Source organism: Falco cherrug, chromosome 3, assembly GCF_023634085.1.
Source record: "Falco cherrug isolate bFalChe1 chromosome 3, bFalChe1.pri, whole genome shotgun sequence".
Taxonomy (NCBI): Eukaryota; Metazoa; Chordata; class Aves; order Falconiformes; family Falconidae; genus Falco; species Falco cherrug.
The window spans coordinates 34,975,571-34,998,844 of NC_073699.1; the positions used below are offsets into that span (position 1 = coordinate 34,975,571).

The window sequence follows — 23,274 nt, forward strand, 5'->3', positions numbered from 1 at the left end:
TCTGTTGAAAGGAACTTAAAAATATTTATGTTAAACATTCTCTTCTCAGAGCTGTTCTGACTCACTGTCATGTGTGCATCCAGAAATATCCAGTCAGTCTAATTTGAGCAACAGCTTCTAAAAATACAGTAAATCTTCGGCAAATTCTATTGCCAAAACAGTTACCTGCTAAATTCTGCAGTAGAGCTTGGAAGGCATGATACCGGTGTCATTGCACTGTTATGAAACTAAACAAATCTATTATATGGCTTCCAGACCCAGAAGGAAATAATTTTTAAAATGTGTCTTAGAGAGAATTTATTTCATTGCCCCTGAAGATTCATGGCATTCCATTCAGACACTGTTCTTGATCAAGGTCACTACCTCATTGAGTCTGTGTTCAAATTTATTCCCTAGAATATTTTTAAGGAAATCAGCTGCCTTTTCCACATTAATAACTACGTTAATGTGTATGCATATGGAGAATTTGAGCCAAATAAATACATGTAGTCTATAAAACCAGCAGTAAATAAAACATGCTCAAATCACTCTAGCACAGAGGCCAACTAGGTTAATACAAAATGCCTCCTCAAAAAATGTAAGTTGTGAATTATCTTTGCTCAGTGTTAATTCCTGGGTATTCCAAAGCTTGGGAATTATTTGGAAAAGTGCTAGTTTGATTAGTCAAAACCATATCAAGGACTGTTCATACAACTCAACAGGGTAGTCAACTGAGAGCCCCATCGTCCAGTTTTCCCTGTTGCTGTTTGATCTACATTTGGATAACATCCATGGAGATTTAGTAACAAGTGCTGTCCTTCAGGGGTCTCTATTGGGAGCAATACTAATTAATATCTTTATTATTGGCATAGACAGTGGGATTGACTGCACCCTTAGCAAGTTTGCAGATGACACCAAGCTGAGTGGTCCTGTTGATTCACCCAGATGCCACCCAGAAAGACCTTGGCAGGCTTGAGAAGGGCTATGTGAACCTCATGAAGTTCAAGGCCAAGCACAAGGGCCTGCGCCTGGGTCAGGGTAGTCACCAGTATTGATACAGACTGGGTGATTGAGAGCAGCCCTGTGGAGAAGGATTTGGAAATAGATATTGGTGGATGAGAATTCAAGTATAAGCTGGCAATGTGCACTTGCAGCCCAGAAATCCAGTTGTATCCTGAGTTTCATCAAAAGAAATGTAGCCAGCAGGTCAAGGGAGGTGATTCTCCTCCTCTACTCTGCTCTTATGAGACCCACCTGGTATGCTGCCTCCAGCTCTGGGGTCTTCAGTACAATAAAGGCATTGACTTGTCAGACTGGGTCCAGAGGAGGGCCACAGAAATGGTCAGAAGGTTGGAACATCCCTCCTTTGAGGAAAGACTGAGAGAGTTGGGGTTGTTCAGCCTGAATAAGAGAAGGCTCAGGGGGGACCATATTGTGGCTTTCAGTATATAAAAGGTGCTTATAAAAAAGATATAGAGAGAGTTTCTTCCAGGGCCTGTAGTGGCAGCACAAGGGGTAATGGTTTTAAACTAAAAGTGGGTAGATTTAGACTAGATGTAAGGAACAAAATTTTTTGAGGATGAGTGGATGCCCTATCATTGGAAGTGCTCAAGGCCAGGCTGGATGGGGCTTTGTGCAACCTGATCTAGTGGAAGATGTCCCTGCCCACAGCAGATGGGCTGGACTAGATGATATTTAAAGATCCATTCCAAACAAAGCCATTCTATGACACTGATATGGAAAGAGCCATAATTTGGTTAGTTCAGTGAAATCAAGGTTGGTGAAATGGTTGGTAGAATTTTCTTAAATAGAATTTCAGATTTTGTCCAGCTGTATTTCGGGAAGCATCAAAGGCCATCTGCTCCCTGAGGGAAAGGGAGATGGAGCAAAAGGTAACCACAGTGCAAGCAGTGTCCTTACTAGCAAGGTGCAATCTCACAGGGTTTGAACACAGCAAGCAGAGCAGGATCATAATGACAGGGTCTATCAACAAGGCAAAGTGATGAACTGGGTTTAGGGTCCAGGCAAGGCAAAAAAAGAGAGGGTCAGAGACAGGACTGGAGACAAGGCTACAACATGGCTCCTAAGTCCATCCAGGAGACAGCACCAGAGACAGAACTCTAGTTCGACACACGTAGGTGTAGCTCAGGCAGTGACTAAGGCTTAAGCTTAAGTGAACACCCCAGGCCCATGGGCAGAGGGTATGGATGAAAGTTCCACAGAGGCTGATCAGGGCTGTTAAGGCCTGTTGGTAGAGTCCTTGTACTATGTTTTGACTTAGATAGACTTCCTATCCTATTCATCTTTCAAGAGTCAAAGTTTAATAAAAAGTCACTTGATCTGCACAGTAAGAAATCATCAGTATGCCCATAGACTGTAATACACATAATAAAGTAAGGTTTGTGGATATATTATCTGTTCACAACCTACATACAGCCAGAGCAACTCAAATCCATGACAATTCTGTTAATAGAAAAGGTTTCACCTTATCTTCTGTTATTGTGACTTTAATTTTTTTTTCAATGCATCTGTGCATGCTCAAATACATAGAGTAAGGAAAAGGAAAGAAGGCAGCTGTCCTGTTTGAAACAGCATGCTTTTCATTTAGATTAGACTTGTGTCTCTCCATGCAGAATTTCAGGGGTAGGTAATGAGCTTCCACTTAAGATCTTTAGATTTTAACATCTTAGGTAATATTGTTTTATGAACAATTACACTAATATAATTAACTCATCTGAAATCAGTAAGACTACTTATATGTATGGCAGTTTGCAAGATTGTGCACCAGCTGTGTCCTCCTTCCAATTCAGCTGCCTTAGAGTAGCTTCTTACTCGTGGTGTTGCACAGCGTGTATTATCTATTAATAAGAAAACAGAGTTTTGCACTTCCTCTGAAAAACAAAATATTTTTTCTTTTGCTAAGTGGACAACAGCTTTGATGAAGACTGCATTTACCCCTGAAAATTCCCATAGAAATTGTTTGTCCACAAGGAAAAAACCTCTATTTCTCTCTTTCCCTCTCAGCACTTCCTCATTTTTAAAGCACAGCAGTACACGACAATGGCCATTAATAAATAGTAGAGAGACACAGCACTGGTCTCAGCCACCTGAACACTATGTCTGAAAGAGGAGACACGCCAGAGTGGCTGATGTGCCAACGCACTGAATTACGGATGAGTGACCGAAACTTTTAATGTCTGTTTCCTAATGGCTTAGACAGGATTGCAGACAAGTCGGCCCTGTCTGCCAGTATAGTGTTTCTCCCCTCCATCTTTACTGGTAATGTAACAGAACCATAGGAAATTTTCATGTATAGCTATTTGCTGAGCAATAATAACCTCTGGGAGGGAGCGCAAAGACAATGCTTTCTCTTCACAGCAAAAAATGAGGGAACAGAACAAAACTCAGGACCCAATTTGCACTCTAATAGAAGACAGTGGAGTCTTATTAATGAGGAACTAGCACAAAACATCACTGCAGCCTTTATAATACATTGAGATTGCTTTCTGGTGAGGAGGGTTCATAAAACCATGTGTGTATACACAATCCTGCACTCTTTTGAAATGCAGTGCAAGCATTTCATGTCAGATACGGTATAGCACTTAAGGAAATACGGCACACGGCCAGGAGCCACAGGGAGCAGCCCCGCCTCAGGGACACGGTGGGCAGGGAGGGCCCTCCCCAGCCAGGGCCCAGGCCCAGCCCTGTGCAAGGTGAGCAGGGCAGGCCCTGGGCAGCAGCCAAGGCCAGCCCAAAGTCCATGTCACCAGTCAAGCCTGTGGTGACAAGGGAGGTCCAGGGCCAAGCTGGGAAGGCAGTCAGCCAGTTAGTGCCTAGTGAAGGGAACTGGGGCCAGACACAGCCCTGGGAAAGCCTGGCAGGGCTGGGCTGAGGCCAGGCGGGTTGTGGGTCAGGGTCAGTGGGGCCCACGACCAGGCCCAGGAGCCATCGCGTCTGCCCCTTGGCAGGAGCTGCAGCTGTGTGCCGAGCACTACAGCCACCACTGAAAACCAAGGTCTTCAGAGCACCTTGCACTGCACACAGTGGATTATAGCCATTGGTCACAAGAGAAAATGACAACATGCTTTGTGAAGGTACAGTTTGGAACCCAAAATTGGACAAAAGAAAACAAAAAATTAAAAGGACATGTTTTAGATGGTCACAAAGGTGACATAGGAGGGGCAAATATGAGACCTTTGTATGACTCTACACTGAAGGCTGGGAACCAACCTGGAGCTTGTGGCTTGATGAAGAGGAGCATGAAGTGTTTTGGCACGTAAGAGTAGAGGGGAGACATGCCTCAGGAATAAGTAGTGTGGATGCCTGGCATCAGGGGACGGGACAAAGCAGTTGCAGCAAGTCCTTGAAAGTGCAGAATATGGACGAATAGTAAACAAAGCATCTGAGACCATAGATCAGAGAAAATGGGGGGATGACCTTTTCTCTCCTTTGTGTCTTTTAAAAGCCTTTAAGCCTGGCTAAAGTCATAAGAGTGTTTCATCTTCCTAGATTACTAAAGTGATTACAATGTACTATTTATACTAAGGCAGTACTCTGAAACCTCAGTCAAGGATCATGAACGCTACTCTGTAAAATGCTGGGTAAAATGACAGTCCATATTTGCAAGCCGCATATTGAAGCATACATAAAGAAAAAAATACAGTGGGTAACCAGGACTTCAGATGCTTTTAGATTTCACCTCAAGATCTTATATATTTTGGGTGATGTTTAGAAAGGAACAAATAATTATATCTGATAACAACACCTTCAGAATCTAGGTAATATGGACAAAACATGTTCACATAAAATACACTAAATAAATTTTAATAAAATACAAAAATTAGACAAAATGCATTTAACATTCCCACCCAGTAAACATACTTTTCTGATTATGCTTTTGCAAATGCAGAAACCCAGCTTTCAACATTTTCAAAAGAAAGGGAGCCCCAGTGTTGCAAACTGCCATATGAGCACAGGTGGTTCAGGAAGACTTCATTTTGTGCTAGTAGTTTGGCTTTTTCATAGCCACATCCTATTACCTAGTAGGCTATACTAGTCCTTCTCAGACCCATAAAGGAGATTTTTTCCACTCTAATTTGGCTAATAGCAAAAAAATATAACAAAACAAACAAAGATTAAGAGGCAATTTGCTATGTGGTGCATAGCCAGGTTAATAAAGAGAACTCCTGCTGGTAGCATGTTCTTAGTGAGTAATGCACTTCATTTAGTTCAATTACCTTAACCAAGAAAATTACCATGCTTATTAGTGCTTGCCATCCACTAGATGCAACACATCAATTCACCAAGCAGATGCATCTTAGAGAAATTATGTCTTACCACAAGAACAAAATCTCAGCCCCCTGGTGAAACAGACCTAGTATCAACCCTCTGCAGAGTCTCCAGAAATCCTTGATTACTGTAGAAACACCAGGGACCCAGAAAGATGACACTCATGGCACCAAACTCCAATCAACTTGTAAAGTAAAACAAGGCCAGTGCTGGGTACTTCTGAAAGATCCCAGTTTAAACATAGTTACAAGCATATTTTGTAAAAAGATTAATACCATTGCTTTGTTATTTCCAGCTAATCAGGCTAGTACCTGAAATTGTAAACAGATGGAACACATCCAGTACATTTTGTAAGCTTGACTGAAAAAACATTAATGTATTAAAAAATCAAAATACATTTCTTACAACTAATATTCCTTCTGCCTAGGTCTTTCTTTCAGAGCTTGTCACTTCTCGTGCTTGCATTTGAATTTCTGCAATAGCTAAATTGAGAAGCTGCAAATTAAATAGAAAGGTGATGGTGTGCTTCCTGTACCAAAATGGATTAAACTTGCTGTAATCATTGCTGAGATGTATTTTCCTACAGCCTTTAAATTCTATCCATTCTGCAGGATGCAGTTACCCATGCTATTTAATGTCATTCACTCTGCATGGCAATCAAGTAGGTAGCCTGAAGTTAAAAAGGTAGCGAATTTGGAAGTTTTTCCTTGAAGACTACATGAAGCAAGTAAAGGGATAGGAATGTTATCATACAGACTAAAATGCTTTGCTTTTTTCCCCCCTTTGCATCATTTTAAATTATATATTCACAATATTAATATATATTTATTTCTGACCATATAAGTGGGAGAAATTCCTTTTTTAGAATATGTAAGAAAACAAGGTTATAGTTTGTCATACTTTGCCACTGATTTATTTCTTTAATTAAAAACATTGTGTAAAACCTTCATTGACCTAACATTTTTCAAAGTAAGATGATATTTTTTTCATGAAGGAACAATAATTTATTAAAAATATTATCTCTGCTATGATCTTTTGAGTCAATTGTGGGGAAAAAAGCAAAGCAAAGAGCATTGTAACAGGTACAGTAGTGAGTGTAATATAAAACACATGTATTTAAATTGTGTTTACATCTAAATTACATGTATACCAAACATATGTAAATATATCAGTGTCTTTCTTGATAAACCTAAGAGACGTATAAATCTAAAACTTAAAATCATTATTTCATGACACATGTAAGTATTCATGCCTAAAATAAAACTTGTCTAACACTTTTTATTAAAACGTCATGTCCCCACTTATTATACTCATTTTCCAAATGTTAGCTGTTTAAGATGAAAACATCCCATGTTGTGCAGCATGAGAGAGGAACAGAAGAAATAGTGACAGGCAGAGATAGAGGATCAGATGAGAAGTCAAATGGGTCTGGCAGCACAATCATTCAGTTCCCTGGATAAATGATGCTTGGGAGGAGACATGTGATGGTCTGTTGTCCACAAGGAACATGCCTACTTTGTTGCTGAATTTGGAAAAGAATGCGGCAGGAGTCTGCAGAAGGGGAAGGGATGGGCTTAGTGGTAACTGGAAGTCATCTCAGAGGAACAGGTTCTTTCTCTTTGTCACCAAGTTTCTTTGTGGTGCTGGGAACGCTGCATGCAATTAGTTCCTACATAGGTGGCTGTATGTAAAAGTTTACCACTAATGAATTAGAACTGCAACAGTTTCGGTTGCATGAAGCTAATTTCGTATAATTAGCGTAGACAACAGTAGTATATCGATATGTTGTGAAAGTCTGCCAGGTTTCCCAATAGTGAAGCAACTTCATTTGCCATGTAAGCTGAATCTGTACTGCCACTTCTTTCTCTTTTGTTTTTACCCTTGCTAGTTGAATTCAAGCTTCATATCAACTAAGAGACACACTTCTGCACACTGAAAATTATAAAATTAAGTATGATTCTTAGTCATCATACATTATGATTTTCCCAAATCTTTTTCCTTTGCAAAAAAACCCAAAGAAAAACAAACAAACAAAAAAACCCACAGTAATAGAAAATGAAAACATTCAAAGAGTCAAAAAGTAAGATAAAGGATAAGGGACTCTACATGTTATCCCGTATTCACAGTGAATAGGAGAAATTGTACCAAAAGAGATTTATGTTGAGAAAAATTTGTACAATGAGGTTAGTGAAGACCTATCATAAATTCTTTAGGAAGGTTATGGAACAGCCCTCACTAGGCATACTTAAGAACAGGTTAGAAAAGAAGTTGTCAGGAATGGCACAGCAATGCTTCATCCTGCTTTGAGCAGTGGAGACTAGGATTACAGGATCTCTCAAAGTTCTCTACAGTCTTTTGCTTGTGTGATTTTTTTAGGGTCTTTATGAAAACAGATGAGAAATGAAAGCATCTATTGAAAATTAAGTTTTTCAGATTTGAGACATTTTATTGCAACTTTTTTTAAAATTCACTATGGGAAATATTATAGTGTTTTCATTTTAGCTTTTTATTCTCTGCATATTAATAAAAACTGAAGAAGAGAAAGTCTGAAGAAAGATTTTTGCTGTGCCCACGAACTCTGTATGGCACTGGATCATACTCTGCTTAAGACAGTTTTTCTTAGACATAAATTATTATATGCTTATGTAAATAAGTAATGAGTTTGTTTTAAAATGTGTTTGAAAGGAACAGATGTTATGTGTATACGATAAGAAATATCTTTTAAAATTCCTGATAAAAGGCAGATGCCCCAGATAGTTTAAGCCCCAGATAAGAAAACCCCAATGACACAACAGCACCAGATAAGGAAATATGTGAGGCAAGACTGCCTCGCTTATTATCATATGGTTATTTCTTAGAATATTATATTATTGTTCTAAAGCAGATAGTGTCAGAAATTATGCTGCTCTTATTTTTTTATATGGTAGTAAATATCCAGTGCAATTAAACAACTTTATATCACTAGTGACATTAAAGAAAGGTTATTTTTCAAAGTTAATTAATACTTTCAACATGCATACTACTTTCTTTTGCATATTTCATACTGCAAAATTACTAATTAAACTAAAATTGTGTTCACATTTTAATCTGGTACCTCAGTGACAGTGCCATGTGTTCAGCATTGAGACAGACGTCTCCTCAGAGAGTACTGCAAAGAAGATTAAAGGATTCATAGCCTGTTGTGATTGAATAACGAGGAGGATTGTCAAAGAAGCTGCTGTGACAAACCTTTGAACTAAACAGGAGGAATTTCATGGAGCCTAGGTGATTAGATTTTAGCCTGCACTGAATCAAGACGTTTGTGCTGAGTCCAATGCCAGTAGATAACTCTGATAGTGCCTTCTCTGAACATTGTTGCTTCTGTATTTGTTTTGCTGTATGAACAGAATATGAGATACAGGAAATCAATGATCTTTGCATTTTATTTCCAGAACACTTTCTTAAGTCTCAAATGAGCATAATTTCTATACAAAGACTCTGAACTAAAGGAAGGTCATGAATTCAAATGCAAAGTTTTATTTACATGGTGTCCACATGATGTTTATTAATGCTTATGTCCTATTCTTGCTTCTATACGTAACCAAAACCAACCCAAATATTATATCACTATATTTAAATTAATGAAATATGTAAGAAAATAGAATCGTAGATCATAGCATTGTTTAGACTGGAAAAGGTCTTTAAGATAATCAAATCCAACTGTTAACCCAAGACTGCCAAGTCCACCACTAAACCATGTTCCTAAGAACCACATCTATGCATTTTTTAAACACTTCCAGGGATGGTGATTCCACCATGTCCCTGGGCACACTGTTCCAATGCTTGACCACCCTTTCATCAAAGAAATTCCAAAGAAATGTCAAAAGCTTTACTAAGGTCCATGGAGACAACATCCACAGCCTTTCCTTCATCCACTAGGTGGGTCATCCTGTCACAGAAGGAGATCAGGTTCATCAAGCCGCACCTGCCTTTAATAAACCCATGCTGGCTGGGCCTGATCCCCCAGTTGTTCTGCATGTGCTGTGTGATCACACTCGGGATGACCTGCTCCATAACATTCCCCAGCACTGAGGTCAGGCTAACAGGTCTAGTTTCCCAGATCCTCCTTCCTGCCCTTCTTGTAGATGGGTGTCACATTGGCCAACCTCCAGTTTCCTGGGACCTCCCCAGTTAGCCAGGAGTGTTGATAAATGATGGAGAGGGGCTTGGTGAGCTCCTCTGCAAGCTCCCTCAGTACCCTCAGGTAGATCCCATCCAGCCCCATAGATTTATGTGTGTCTTGAGTGGAGCAGCAGGTCACTGTTTCCTCCTGGACTACGGGGACTTCATTCTGCTCCTTATCCCTGTTTTACAGCTCAGGGAGCTGAGTACCCTGAGGGTAACTGGTCTTGCTGTTAAAGACTGAGGCAAAGGCAGCATCCTCATCCTTTGTGGCAGTGCTCCCCCCTGCATCCAATATAGGATGGAGATTATCCTTGGTCCTTCTCTTCTTTCTAATGTATTTGTAAAAACATCTTTGTTTCTACAGCAGTGGCCAGTCTGAGTTCTAGCTGGGCTTTCACCTTTCTAATTTTTTCCCTGCATAACCTTGCAACATCTTATAGTCCTCCTGAGTTTTCTGCCCCTTCTTCCAAAGGTGGTAAATTCTCCTTTTTTCCCTGAGTTCCAGCAAAAGCTCTCTGTTCAGCCACGCCAGTATTCTTCCCCACTGGCTTGTCTTTTGGCACATGGGAATGGCCTGCTCCTGTGACTTTAAGACTTCCTTCTTGAAGAATGTCCAACCTTCCTGGACCCCTTGGGCCTTCAGGACTGCCTCCCAAGGGACTCTCCACTAGTCTCCTAAACAGGCCAAAGTCTGCACTCTGGAAATCTAAGGCAGCAGTTCTGCTGACCCCCTCCTTACTTCTCCAAGAATTGAAAAGCATCATCTCATGATTGCTATGCCCAAGATGGCCTCTGACCACCACATCACCACCAGTACTTCTCTGTAAACAGCAAGTTCAGCGGGGCACCTCCCCTTCTTGCCTCACATACCAGCTGTGCCAGGAAGTTATCTTCTACACACTCTAGGAACCTTCTAAACTGTTTCATCTCCACTGTGTTGACATCCAGTAAGTTGAAGTCCCCCATGAGAACAAGGGGTAGCGATAGTGAAACTTCTCCCAGCTGCTTGTAGAATATGTCATCTGCCTCTTCATCCTGGCTGGGTGGTCTATAACAGACTCCCAGCAGGTTATCTACCTTGTTGGCCTTCCCCCTGACCCTTACCCATAAATATTCCAACCTTGCTGTTTCTATCATTAAGCTCTAGGTGGTCAAAACACTCTCTGCCTCACCACCTCTCCTTCCCTGTCTATCCCTTCTGAAGAGTTTACACCCATCCATTGTAACACTCCAGCCACTGGAGTCATCCCACCATGTTTCCTTGATGGCAGCTATGCCATTGTTTTCCTGCTGCATCATGGCTTCCAGCTCCTCCTGTTTATTGCCCATGCTCTGGGCATTGGTGTAGATGCACTTCAGTTGTGCTATCGATCTCACCTCCAACACTGGCATGCTGCCCCCGGGCTCATCTCCAGTGAGCCTGGTTTTATTCTCTTCCTCCTTCAAATCTATTTTAAAAATTAGATAGTAGGATAAAGGTAACATCAGTTTAAATTCAAATTGCATCACGAATAATTCAATCCTAAAAAAGAATGAAAATGAAAATAGAAATTTATTTTGTTCTTTTTTATTGCAATGAAAAGTTAAAATACTGCCAGTATTTCAAAAGATCCAGTGAATAGAGAAAGACATGATCTTCTGGATCACTAAAGATCGGTCTCTCTCACTTTCCCTTTTAAAAGAAGAGAAGGTAGGGTAGAGGAAGATATTGTTTCAAGACTACTAATGAAAATTAATATTTAATTAAGAGCTTTTTGAAATTTCCTGAAATCTAAAATGTCAACAGTTTGGTTCAAGACTATAAGACAATATATTTATCTCAGGAACTCACTTTATTAGCACTTGAGCTGTTGAGATTTTTGGTAGTAATGGACCCAGTGGTACCTATATAAGTCATTCATTCACTTTCCAAATCCTTACGTATTTCAAGTTTGTTTGCTGAAAAGGATTTTCTGTTGTCCTACATAAATTCTACATTCTTGGGAATCACTGCCTACAATAGTTTTCATGATCTTAGCTAATATAATCTTGAAGTCTGTCATGCTTGTTTCAACTGTTTCTCACTCTGTTAGAAGGGTGTCTAGAATCCCAGTCTTTACAAGCTTAGAAATTTTCTTCAGACCTTTCACTTATCCTAATTTGTGGTGTTTCTATTCACATTTATTATTCTTTTCTAACTCACAATTATTATTACTGTTCCTCAGCTCAAACTTTTCCTTGCATGGTTCTCTACCAAAATTGTAATTTATAGCCAACAATCCTATTGCTTCTCAATCTGTTTTGCTGTCCTATTTAAAGCCATGTTCCCAGCAGCCTTGATCACTCTAAAATACTTCATACAGTTTCCTACGTGGATTTACCTTTTGAGTATAGCTAGTTAGAGTAACTCTCACCATTCACTTATCTACCAATATTAACGCTTCCTTCACTGGCAATATGTCAGATGCATTCTAGGGTTACATTTGCACCGGTGTTTTTCATAGCCAGATTACAGTATGGTTGATAGGCGCCTTGCTTTTGACTAAACTGCTTAGATATTTATCCTTTTGTCATCTGCAACTGATGATCCCACCACTTACAAAAGAAATTCTTACAATTTGTTTCTAAATGCATGTCTGCGTTATGTAGATTTGTTCTTGTTTCTACTACTTTGTCTAAATAATTCAATTTTGCCTGTATAGGAATTAGCCTTACTTTTTAATCTTCCAAATCCAATGTCCTGTCAAACATCATTAGCACACTACTACATTTTGTACCAATGTAATCAAAGAAAATACTAAATTTCACTCCTAAAACCCCATCAGCTTCCTGGGCAGGTTAGGGAAGAAGTATAGGCTCCTTTCACAGGCAATTCAGACCAGAAACCTTAGTCGTTCTGAACCTCTCCTCAGAGTAGCCTTCTATTGACTATAAAGAAAGCATAATCAGAATAGCTAAAGTTGGCTTTTTGGAATACCCCTGTTTCTGTACCAAGCATATGACTAACATTTTTTTTCTGTTACAGAGAAACATTAGGTTTCCTTGTCCATGTGAGCTTAGACTTGGAACTAGGGCAGATGGAGGATTCTGGTTTCTATAGCATTACCCACACTGAGATTGTCAGCACAAGTTGAGGATATGGTTTTGAATCAACACCTTTCATAATGCCTAGAACTACATTTTTCTGTCTTATTGAACTCTTTCTCAGCTATATCACTACATTATGTGGACATTTGTATAGCTATGCATTGTAACATTCTTCTGAAAATTGATTATTTGAATTAGAGATTCTCCATAATTTATTCAAGGTAAGAAATTACTTTTTCATGACTTGGATTGTAAATATGAACATAAATCATAATGTCAGTGCTCAATAAAAGCCTCAAAATTTCTATTGCAAGATCAAGAATATTATTTCCAGGTAGACCTGCAAAAGTTTCTTAAGTGGTGCAAAAAGAAGGGATATCACTGAAATCAGCAAAAAGTGGTATGGATTTTTTTCAGGCAGTCGTATACATTTATGAAATACATTTTCTTGAGGGTCACCTGGTACATAAAAGACAGAGGTGAACTCAGGTATTTGGTGTTAAGAGCCAAAAAAGCAATAAAGAATTAAAATATTCATTGCAACTTAGAAAAAGGTAAACTTCATTTATTCTGAAATAACCTATTTCATTTCTTGATCCTGTTTTGTTTGAATGCTTAACACAGAAAACTTCCAAGCCATGGTACTTTACAGATGTTACATACATTAGCACAATCAACACAATATTTCCATGGCCTGTTCTTTCAAGGCCATTTTCTTCCACTATGCTATAGGTATCTAAATCTCTCTGCTTGGCATGGGGAGAATTGTAATTTTATTCACTAAACAAATTTAAACCTACAAGTTAAAAAGATAAAACCTACACATTAAAACCAGAAGAAAACTGCATTATTACTATACTTATAGTGTGACATTATGTTGCTATTGTTACATATGTTGTTATTGTTAAACAAAATATGTTTGATGAAATAACAAAACTGTGTGCACAGTACGTGAGTTATGGTCCTGACTTTTTCATTTCCCAGGACAAGTGGAATTATTACTTCTGCAGGGAATAAACACTTCCAGTCTGTAAAGGACTATATGCTGTAGTAAGTGATATTTACTTAGGCCTATTGTAACATACTGCATAAAGATCAGAGATAAATTTGCGTAAAGAATTACATATCAGCTTAAAGACAAATCCCAGCATCACCTAAGGCAAGAGATAAAGTTTATTAAAAGTGATTTAGCAAAGTTTGAATGGGCTTCATTAGCCAAGACAACTTAAAGTGATCTTCCACACGAAGCATGCGTACCTTCACCTTCAAATTAGCAGTGTTCAGCATGCAGTCTCTTCCAGCTGTATTAACCAGAGAAAATTTAAAGTTTGTTACTAGAAAATAGTAGAGGAGGAGATAATGCAAACCAAATGAGAAGTAGGCCAAGGAAAATCAATTTCTCATCAACTGTGGGGCAAATAACTTTAAACAAATTCATACAGTTTCTGATTAGTACTGAATAACGGCGTAGTTCCTTTGGGCTAAATTGCAATGATAAAGCACCAAATTCATGATGGAGGAGACTTTAACTTTTATTGGAAAGGCTGTGAAATAACAAGAATATCCCCCATAATTTTTAGTTTATCCCTAGAAAGCAGATAGAAGCGGCCTTCAGCATGACACTTCTGATAAGTGTGTTTTCCTATAAGATAGCTAATACCCTGAGCAAATACAGCATCAGCAAAAAGAATTATTTTAAATTCTTTGCATAGAAGCTGAAAAACTAATTGTGACGTTAGCTGAAAACAAGAAAGGATTTCATTATACTGCAGACAGCCTGAGCAAAGGGGACACAAAAGGAACTGTGATGAGATTACAAAGTATAGCGGAACTATTTGATTAATCTCCTGTCTGGGGAGTTTTAAGAAATAGACATTACAGAAGACTTAAATTAGAGGGATGGTAAGCACATACCTCCAGACTTCTGCTTCTTCTGCTTTTAACAGCTTATCTCTTTTTTATCCAATGGTTTTAATGCTGAAGGATTTTCACATCCTTAAATTACACTTCCTTGGGCACAGTGATATGTGTTGTGTCTCCAGAAACCTGTGTTTCTCAAAAAAACCTACATGCACCCGATGCTGACACTCTCCTTTTTTAGTTACAGCTCCTTCTGTTAGGAACTTCAAAGTAGGTTTAGGACCTGAGGAAACATGGTGTTTATTGAAAGATCACTTTGCAGTGTTTTTCATTTCTTCCTTACCCAAGGTGCTGTCACACCACTTTCTCTCTATTTACCTTTGGGGAAGGTCTTCTCAAAATCTGGAAATTTCAGGGATGCTTCACTCCTGATCTGCCTCTTCTCTTGCTGTAACATCCACATCCCAGTGGTATTTGGGACAGCTGTTGTACTCCCTGTACTGGGCATAGCTGGCAGGGTTTCAGTACAGGGGTGGCAGTTGTGATCAGTCACAGCCATTTCCAGCCAGCTCTGACACCAGTGTGTGTGTCTTCTGAGAAGAGCTGTGTCTAGGGTATAGAAGAAAGCCCATATCCTGGTCTCCACATAGAGGAAGTCCAAATGCATGGCCCAGCTGCCAGCTGGGTGGCACTCCAAACCAGTCCCAGTTTGCATAATCAGACAGGTGCCAGTAATTGAGGATGACATTTCAAGTATGAATAAGCACAGAAGAGTTGATCAAGAAGCGCTCTTGCCTAGATTTTCTGACTGTGCAGCGTGCATAGATCCTAGTAAAAGCATTGGTTTCAGTGCAGAATGTGAATTCGCAGGTGTTTGAAAATCAACAGCCCTTAGGTTTGAACAAATGTTCCAAGTTCCAGAATATCAGCTCAGTATTACTATGACCCTGAGTAAACTCTTAGTGGAAACAAGAAACTTCAGCAAGAACACCAGTGTTTTGTTTCCACTTAGTAAAAAAGATGCATTTTTTACCTTGTGTTAGCTAGTGCCTATAACAAAACCTAGATGAAATCAACCTTCCCAGTATTAGGAAGCATAAAGTAAGTATGGTTTCTCCTCCCTCATCTGCACAACAGTCTTCAACTTGGTTATGTCTTAACATCATTAGACTATTACCATGTAATAACAGGCACATTGTTATGCCCAGATGAGACAAGTACACCTTGTATCTTAGTGAATACGTAAGATAAGCTCCAGGCCTTACATAGCCACAGTAGAATTTGGTGAAAAGCACTAGTGGGAAGTCATTAGTGTAGTCAGGTATACAGAGCACAGGGTACCCTGACCTACTCTGCTTGAAATACTGTGTAGACTGCTGCTGACATAAGCAGAAAGAAGAGCAGTTAACTTAGGTGTCCACTTACTGTGAATTAAGTGATGTGAATAAGCTCTGTGGCAAGTAAAAATCCAATCGTAATGCCTGACTTCTGCTCAGAGTACAATTAGCACTGTTTCCTTCCACTGCTCTTCAGTACATTAAGCCTTTTTTCCTTTTATTTTAATTAGCACACAGAAGCCAACACCTTCAGGTTTCCAAACAAATGAGTATGCTGATGCCCAACTTCAAGAGATTGTCAAAAAAATGCGGGAAAGGGCAAATGTCTATAAGGAAAAGCTGAAAGATCCAGTGCTGTCCTCCCCTGAAGGCAGTCCTACAGCTTGTAAGTGACTCTAGAAATAGCTGTGCATTTGTGGAGTTTAAAGATGAAAATTGTTTTGTGGGAACAGAAAATATTGTGGTAAAATTTTCAAGTATAATGTGTTTACCCATTGAAATGCATGTTTGTGCCCACTGAAGTCAATTTATCCATATTAGTGTACAGTAAGCCAGGTCCTTAAGTATGAGTTTCCTTTGAACCTCATCACTGAAGAATCTGAGGAAAAACCTTGGACACGATCTAGAATCATCCCTGTCAAGCACTTTTCTGTATTTTAAAATAGCTCCCAGATATGTTTATTCATGGGGGTGAATCTGAAATGTATGAAGAAACATACATATCTTATGAGTAGATAGTAGTCACTCTGAGATTAGATCTGCTGTGTAAAAGTAAATAAAATTTTAGTCATGGCAGCAATCATCCAGACACACTGAGGACTCTTAAGTACATGCTTCAAATAGAGCAAATTCATCTGATATTAATTAAACATTGACTTTTGACAAAATACGAAACATAAATAAGATGTTTTTTCCTCTTGAGAGGAAGGTTTGATTTTTCTTTTTTTTTTTCCTTTTCACGAAGAATTGAGAGTGGTGATTTTATATTCTGATATTTTTAAGGAGCTGTTTATTGCTTACCAGTATTTTAATAAGCTGTAAAAAATACTGCTTGAATTGTTACAAACTATACCAACTGGCAAAGGGATTCCTTTTTATTATTATTATTTCTTTCCTCATCTACGTCTTTCTCTTTGTAGAACTTACAATCATTTATTTAAAATCATAGATCCAGTTTCCCAGTTTACTGCTAAGACTGTGTAACCTATTCAAAGGGAAAACTGCCAGAATTAATGGGACAAATGTGCAGACAAAATTATCCAGCCCAAAGATGGACAAATTAGGCTCAAAGGAGTGCCACAAGACTTTTGTAAGCATAGAAACATACAAACCCATAGGCTTCCCATTAGTTTCACCTGCTGCATCTTGCACATCAGGTCTCAGGAGAGGGAAGAGATCAGCCCATGGCACAGACATCTTTCCATATCTCCATCCTAACTGCATGCATTGTTTGCAACAGTCATGTAAGAGAAATACCCAATTGCATTACTGAATGATGAATTATGAATTCCATGATTTCTTGTTAGAGTTTTATGATATTAGTTGTGGGAACCGTCCGAGGAAATACAGTAATATATATATTGCACTCCATAACATGAAGTGGCCTGTTCTTGAGAGTAGATGTACATGATTATATCAGTGGCAATTTTATTCTCTAATCTGTTTTCTAACGCGTTCAGTATTATAATGAATTGTAGCTTTAGTCATTGACAAGTGTTTTTAGAAGAGATTTTAATACAATGAGGCTCTTGTACACGTGAAAACAGGGTGTAGTAATTGAGCCGTTATTAAAATGTCACCATTTGTGGCATTTTATTTGGTTAGCACCATCAAAGAAGAAACCTCCACCCCCACCAAAAGAAGAAAAAAAAGAAGAAAAGAAAGAGGATGCAGAAGTAAAGCCAGAGGAGGATCATTACTGCGATATGCTGTGCTGTAAATTCAAAAAACCTCCACTGAAAAAATACAAGGAGTATCTGCAGCTACCAGAAAGCATAGACTCATACACAGGTAAATTAAAAGTTATGCAATAGAATGGGGTAAAGGCATATTGAAGTGAAAATATTACATAGTACCTGTGAGCCACTATAAGATCCACATTCCAGTTTGCAGCTTAGAGGTGAGCATATATCCTGCCCTAAAGAACATTTATTCCAAACAGGGAAAAGACATGACGAGAGAAAAGTTGTAAAGGTGGTACGCATAAAGCTGGTATGCAAACCAACCACAATTAAACCCAAGTCTTCTGATTCTTCATTCAGTATTTGTCCCATTCATTAGGACCAAATAAATCTTTTGTCAGTTATAACATGCAGCATGCAAAATGTATTGCGTTTCTTCAGATGCATTAAATTCTGTATGCTCTCACAAGCTCACCTTTTTTTCCTTTTGCAAATTCTCCGACTTCTGTGACTCCTACTTCTAACCTGTATCATTTTATCAGCTTGTGCCATTGAAAAAGGGAGAATGGTAGGTTGCTTTGGGCAGAAACATTCCTAGAGAACGAAGTAGAATAAGTATGTCTAAAAGACTGGGAAAAGATTCTAAGTTCATGCCTGTAAATTCAATGTTTTTTTCTTTCAGATCGCCATTACGTAGCATGGCTTATGCTTGTGACAATCGCCTACAATTGGAATTGCTGGTTTATTCCACTTCGCTTTGTGTTCCCATATCAAACCCCAAGTAATACAATATATTGGTTTACCATAGACATCATTTGTGATATCTGCTACCTGTGTGACTTACTGATTTTCCAGCCTCGAGTGCAATTTGTAAAAGGTGGAGATATAATAGTAAGTATTGGAAGTGGGATTTCCATGGGTAGTAGTTGTGTTAAAGTACATTATAGAAATTGCCTCTAATCAGACACAGTTTTTCCCTGCTATGTCAAATCTATGTAACTGTTTTATTTATCAAAGGATACCTGTGCTCTTCTTCACTGACCTTCCATTATCCTATTTTGGAAGAAGGGAACATAATGATTGTATAAATTCTTAAAAAAAGAAGAAACAGATTTGGAAGTAACAGACAAGAGCAGTAGAAAAGGCATAAAGCTCTTTCCTACCAGGAGTAAACTGCCACAGCTTCACTGGAATCAATGATTATATGACTCATATATGTATGCATGTATTTGTATGTTTGAGTGAAACTTTCAGCTTTCTACTCACCTTATACTCCTGATGTATAGAATCACACAGAATAGACCTGATGTGCAAGAATCACAGTTGAAGACAGTGCATATTCTGCTAGGGCTGGACAGGGTATGCATGTTTTATTACAGATCGTGAGACTGGGGGGGGGGGGGGGGGGGGCAGTGCCAAAATCAGAGAAAATCCCTGTAATTTCAGGATGCTTTCAAATTACTTTCTTTGAGATATTTTATTTTGGGAAAATGTGTACACTCAATTTTGCTTCTTGCTACTATTTTTGTGTTATCTTTTTATAGCAAAATGCAAAATAAAACTCTAAGCAAGTACCTGAAAAAAGGTAAAAGCTTGCCCTTAACATATCAAAAGGGCATCTAGAACATTAAAATTTCTTTAAAATGTTCCCCACTTTTGATTCTTTAACTTATAGAAGTAAACCTAATGCAGAAAAAAATGAGTTTTGATAACATCGGTATGACACTACTGTGCCCAACAGACAGAAAATTCAAAATTATATATCCTCAAAAGTAATTTGGAACTAGATTTAGTTCAGTGCTTTTAATTTTAGACATTGTACATACAACGTATTACTGATACCTTTACAGAGGAATCTAAGATAAAACTGTGCAAGTATAGTTTGGATAGGTATTAAATACATGCAGTGTAATGTATTTTTCCATGCAGAGATATTCAATAACTGGCGATCTAGCTAATTCCTACAAATCTCAAGTTTTATGACCAAGGTTAAGACTTTAACATAGGAAGCTTACCTTGTATTTCCCTTGAAGCTGTTTGTACAATTAATAGACTTTAGTGCATGAAGAGATCATCTACTGCCTGATCTCCTGCATTTAGTGTAATGCTTAAACCAATAGTGAAAAGTTGGCATGGAAATATCCTTAAGATTTGAAAGCTGGTTTTAAAGTGTCCCTGGTATAAATACAGAAAGTATAATAATAGATGCATTTTTTAGATACTTGTGATTACCCTTTCTTTTTAAGGTATTGGCATTAGTTCCCATGGAAAGCAATTTAACAATAAATAGCTAATCATTACTAATGAATGCAATGTTGACTATTATAATGCTAATAATGCTAGCATGTTAATGTTAGCTTTCAAAGAGCTAATTTTGTACAGCACCATCAGAAACGTTCTTTGCATTTTTCTTGGAACCAATGAAGTCAAATGGAGTTTTTGACCCTGAAATTGGTTTGAGTCAAGCACCAGCTGGTACAGATGTCTTGAGAGGAAGATCTGTGGGGAAAATGTAACATACTTTTCTAGGCCAACAGCCAGACTTTGAAAAAAACAGACAAACACCAAGCCTGATTTTTTCAATTAGGTTTAATAAAATCTGGTCTCATGTAAACAGCTCTAATAAAAGTAGTACTTCTTCCTACAGATATTTCTCCATTCATTTTAGGCCACCATTAACATAACTGTCACCATCCCTACTATCATAAGAGAATTATTATTATTATCATCACCATTATCATCATTAATATCATCATTATTATCATAATTATTATTGTGGAGTAGCAGAGGCTCATTCTTGACATTCTGTTCTTGACTATGCCTTTTTCTCCTTTCATTATCATTGTAGTCAGACAAAGTGGAAATGAAGAAATTCTACCACAGCTCTGTGAAGTTTCGGGTAAGAAGACCCTGTGGTACTGGTGTCAATATATAAATTCTAGCTGTAGGACTTCACAGGATTTCTTTCATTCACTGAAAATCAGTGTTGGTTTAAGAACATCGCCAGAAAGCATTGGCTTGATGGCATGTCAGTGCTCAGCAGCTGAAGATTGCCATCTTCATAAACAATTTTTAGTTGTAAAAGACAATAAATATAAATGCAATTATAATTATTAATTCTGAACAATAAAAAATTGTAAAATAAAATTAATAAAATCCTCTATTTTGATTAATTTGTGTGAGGTCATCCACACACACACACTGAAAGACAACAGCACAGTTTTCCAGAGATTCATTAGACAAAATAAAAATTCTTGAAGTTAGATGATAACTATTCAGTGAACTCCTATAAAGTACCTCATGGTACTGTATAGGTCATCACTCACACAAGTAAACAAAAACTCAAGATAAGAATTTTTATGCTCATTGCACTTCGTAAAAGCAAAGATGCATTTGATTTAGGAGAATTGTTCATTTTCTTCCTAAATATTATTTTTTCCAACAGTGAATAGGTAATTTACTGAATTCCTGATAAACATACAGCTCTGTGACACTGAGCCCACGTCTCTGAAATCTGTTATTGCCCCCTCATCTTCTGCAAACACTTTTGCTCTTGCCTTGTTTCAGAATTAAATTTATCTCAGTGTCTGTGGTATCACTACTTACGTACTTGAGGTTAAACTGTCCAAAAGTGCAGGATATACGCTATACAGGCAAGTGAGTAGGACAGAGTCAAACTTACAGCAAGCAAACTATGCAGATAGTATGGTTTTAAGTTCACACCTGCAGCATGTTTAATGCTCCTGATTTCTTCAGAAACTAATGAGAGTTGAGTGTTTTCACCACATGCAAGGATAGATACAGTCTGGGAATTTGTCATATGATTAAGTACTAATTAACAGTTACTGATGTTAAAGCACTTCTAACTAAATTTTGCCTCCTTTTAGACATGTGTCTGAGAGAGGGAGAGAGGCCATAAAAGGCTGTTTGTCTTCAACCAGTTTTGGTTTGCTTTGCTTTTTTCACAGCGTTCAGGTATTAACTGCATCTTACTTGAAATAAAAGGTCGGTGCTGCAGGCTATTCGTTGCCAACATGTACTGCATCTCTCAGAACAAAGGTGTTTCTGATTACAGTGAAATGAAATCACAGCCCTCCTGTGTTCCCAAATGATATCAACATCAGAGCAAAGTATCATAGGGTCTTTAAAAAGGCAAAGTTTGCCACAGCTTTTCTTCTCTCCACTGAATTCTTGGAAAGAATAAAGTAGGTAGGTAAGAGTAATCACACAGTAGATGGACTGCAGGGAGATATTAAAAATCTTAGTGATATGGGAAGAAGGAGCATCCAAATATAATAGAAGACAATATCTTTTAAAACAAACAAACAAAAAAACCCAAAAAACAACAAACCAATAAACAGACAGCATCCTACGATGAATCTGTTGTTTGGAACACATGGCTTCTGCAGATTGCAAGCAAGATGCCAAATTAATTGTGCTCCCCCAGATTGCTTTAGGCAGCCTGGTTTTAAAAGCCACAGGACTTTTAAGAAGTGCTTGTGGAGTGCTCTCCTCACCTCCCCTCAGTAGCCATGTACCATCTTGTCAGAACTATAATTGAAATAACAAAATGTATTAGTAATCAAATATCTGAGATACTGTTAATAATGCCTTGTGAAATCTCAGGCGTGGAGGACTTAAAAGCAGAGCAAAGCTGTTAGTGTTTTCAGAGATAATCTTGCCTGCCAGTACTTGGGAAATTACAGGCTTAGCATGCTGACTTCAAATATTATACTCAACTATGATTCAATCCAAGTAGGTTTTCAAGAACAAATACATGCATTTTGATTATTGTGAAGTTTAACTTGACCTCTCTGCTCTTCAACAGCTTGATGTGATATCAGTACTGCCGTTTGACGTTTTATACTTCTTCTTCGGATTTAACCCAGCACTTAGAGTAAATAGGATGCTAAAGGTAAGATCTGTTAGTGATGGATGGCTAACCACACATAAATGTTTTTACAACCCATTGGAATGGTGTTTATAATATATACAAATTTGAAACTTAGAAATTGGAAAATATCTTCAGGATAAACTGCAACATGAGTAAACAAACCAACAAAAAATACAAGATATAGTCTAGCCAAATAAAGTCCCTATTCTCTTATTTTTCTTCTGACTTTATTATTTCCTACTTTAAAAAGGTGTTTTGTGATTAAGGCTGGTTTATTTCCATAATTTAAATTAGATTAATCTTAAATTACCTGTTTAGTTTTCAAAGACAAAAAATATTAATTCAGGATTACTAATTAATGCCAATGTATTTTCCTCCTCTGTTGGTAATGTCAGGTGTTTAAAAGCAAAGAAGGGAATTTTAAGGACAACATAAACTACACACAGTATATTTAACAAGCATAAATCCACTTTTGTTATCAAGGCCAATGACATCTGGTGTTGTGCAATGAAGGGGCTGAGAAGGGATTAGACAACAGCCCTCTCTGTGCATTTCACAGTACCTAGCAGGCTACTCTGTGGCTAAATACTTTCCTCTTCAAACAATCAATATGTTGACAAATAATTGGCTTTCATTTAAAGTTAGGTGGAGATACAAGAACCCTGAGAATAAAATGAGGGTGCTTTTCACTTCAGTTTTCAACAAAACTTCAAAATTCCATAAATCAGAACCAAAACAATAGGAAAGAATGAAAAGTTAAATAGTACCCTGTATTAGGCAAACA

At 38.0% G+C, this 23,274-nt stretch overlaps 1 protein-coding gene across 1 annotated transcript in view; it reads left to right on the forward strand.

Moving 5' to 3' along the window:
• The window catches only part of CNGB3 (cyclic nucleotide gated channel subunit beta 3), a 68,707-nt gene that overhangs the window by 17,539 nt on the left and 27,894 nt on the right, over positions 1 to 23,274 (forward strand). The window contains exons 4-8 of the mRNA XM_014285122.3: positions 15,926 to 16,080; positions 17,520 to 17,705; positions 18,279 to 18,487; positions 20,445 to 20,495; positions 22,425 to 22,511. Of these exons, the coding sequence (XP_014140597.2) occupies positions 15,926 to 16,080; positions 17,520 to 17,705; positions 18,279 to 18,487; positions 20,445 to 20,495; positions 22,425 to 22,511 (688 nt within the window). The remainder of the gene's footprint in view (positions 1 to 15,925; positions 16,081 to 17,519; positions 17,706 to 18,278; positions 18,488 to 20,444; positions 20,496 to 22,424; positions 22,512 to 23,274) is intronic.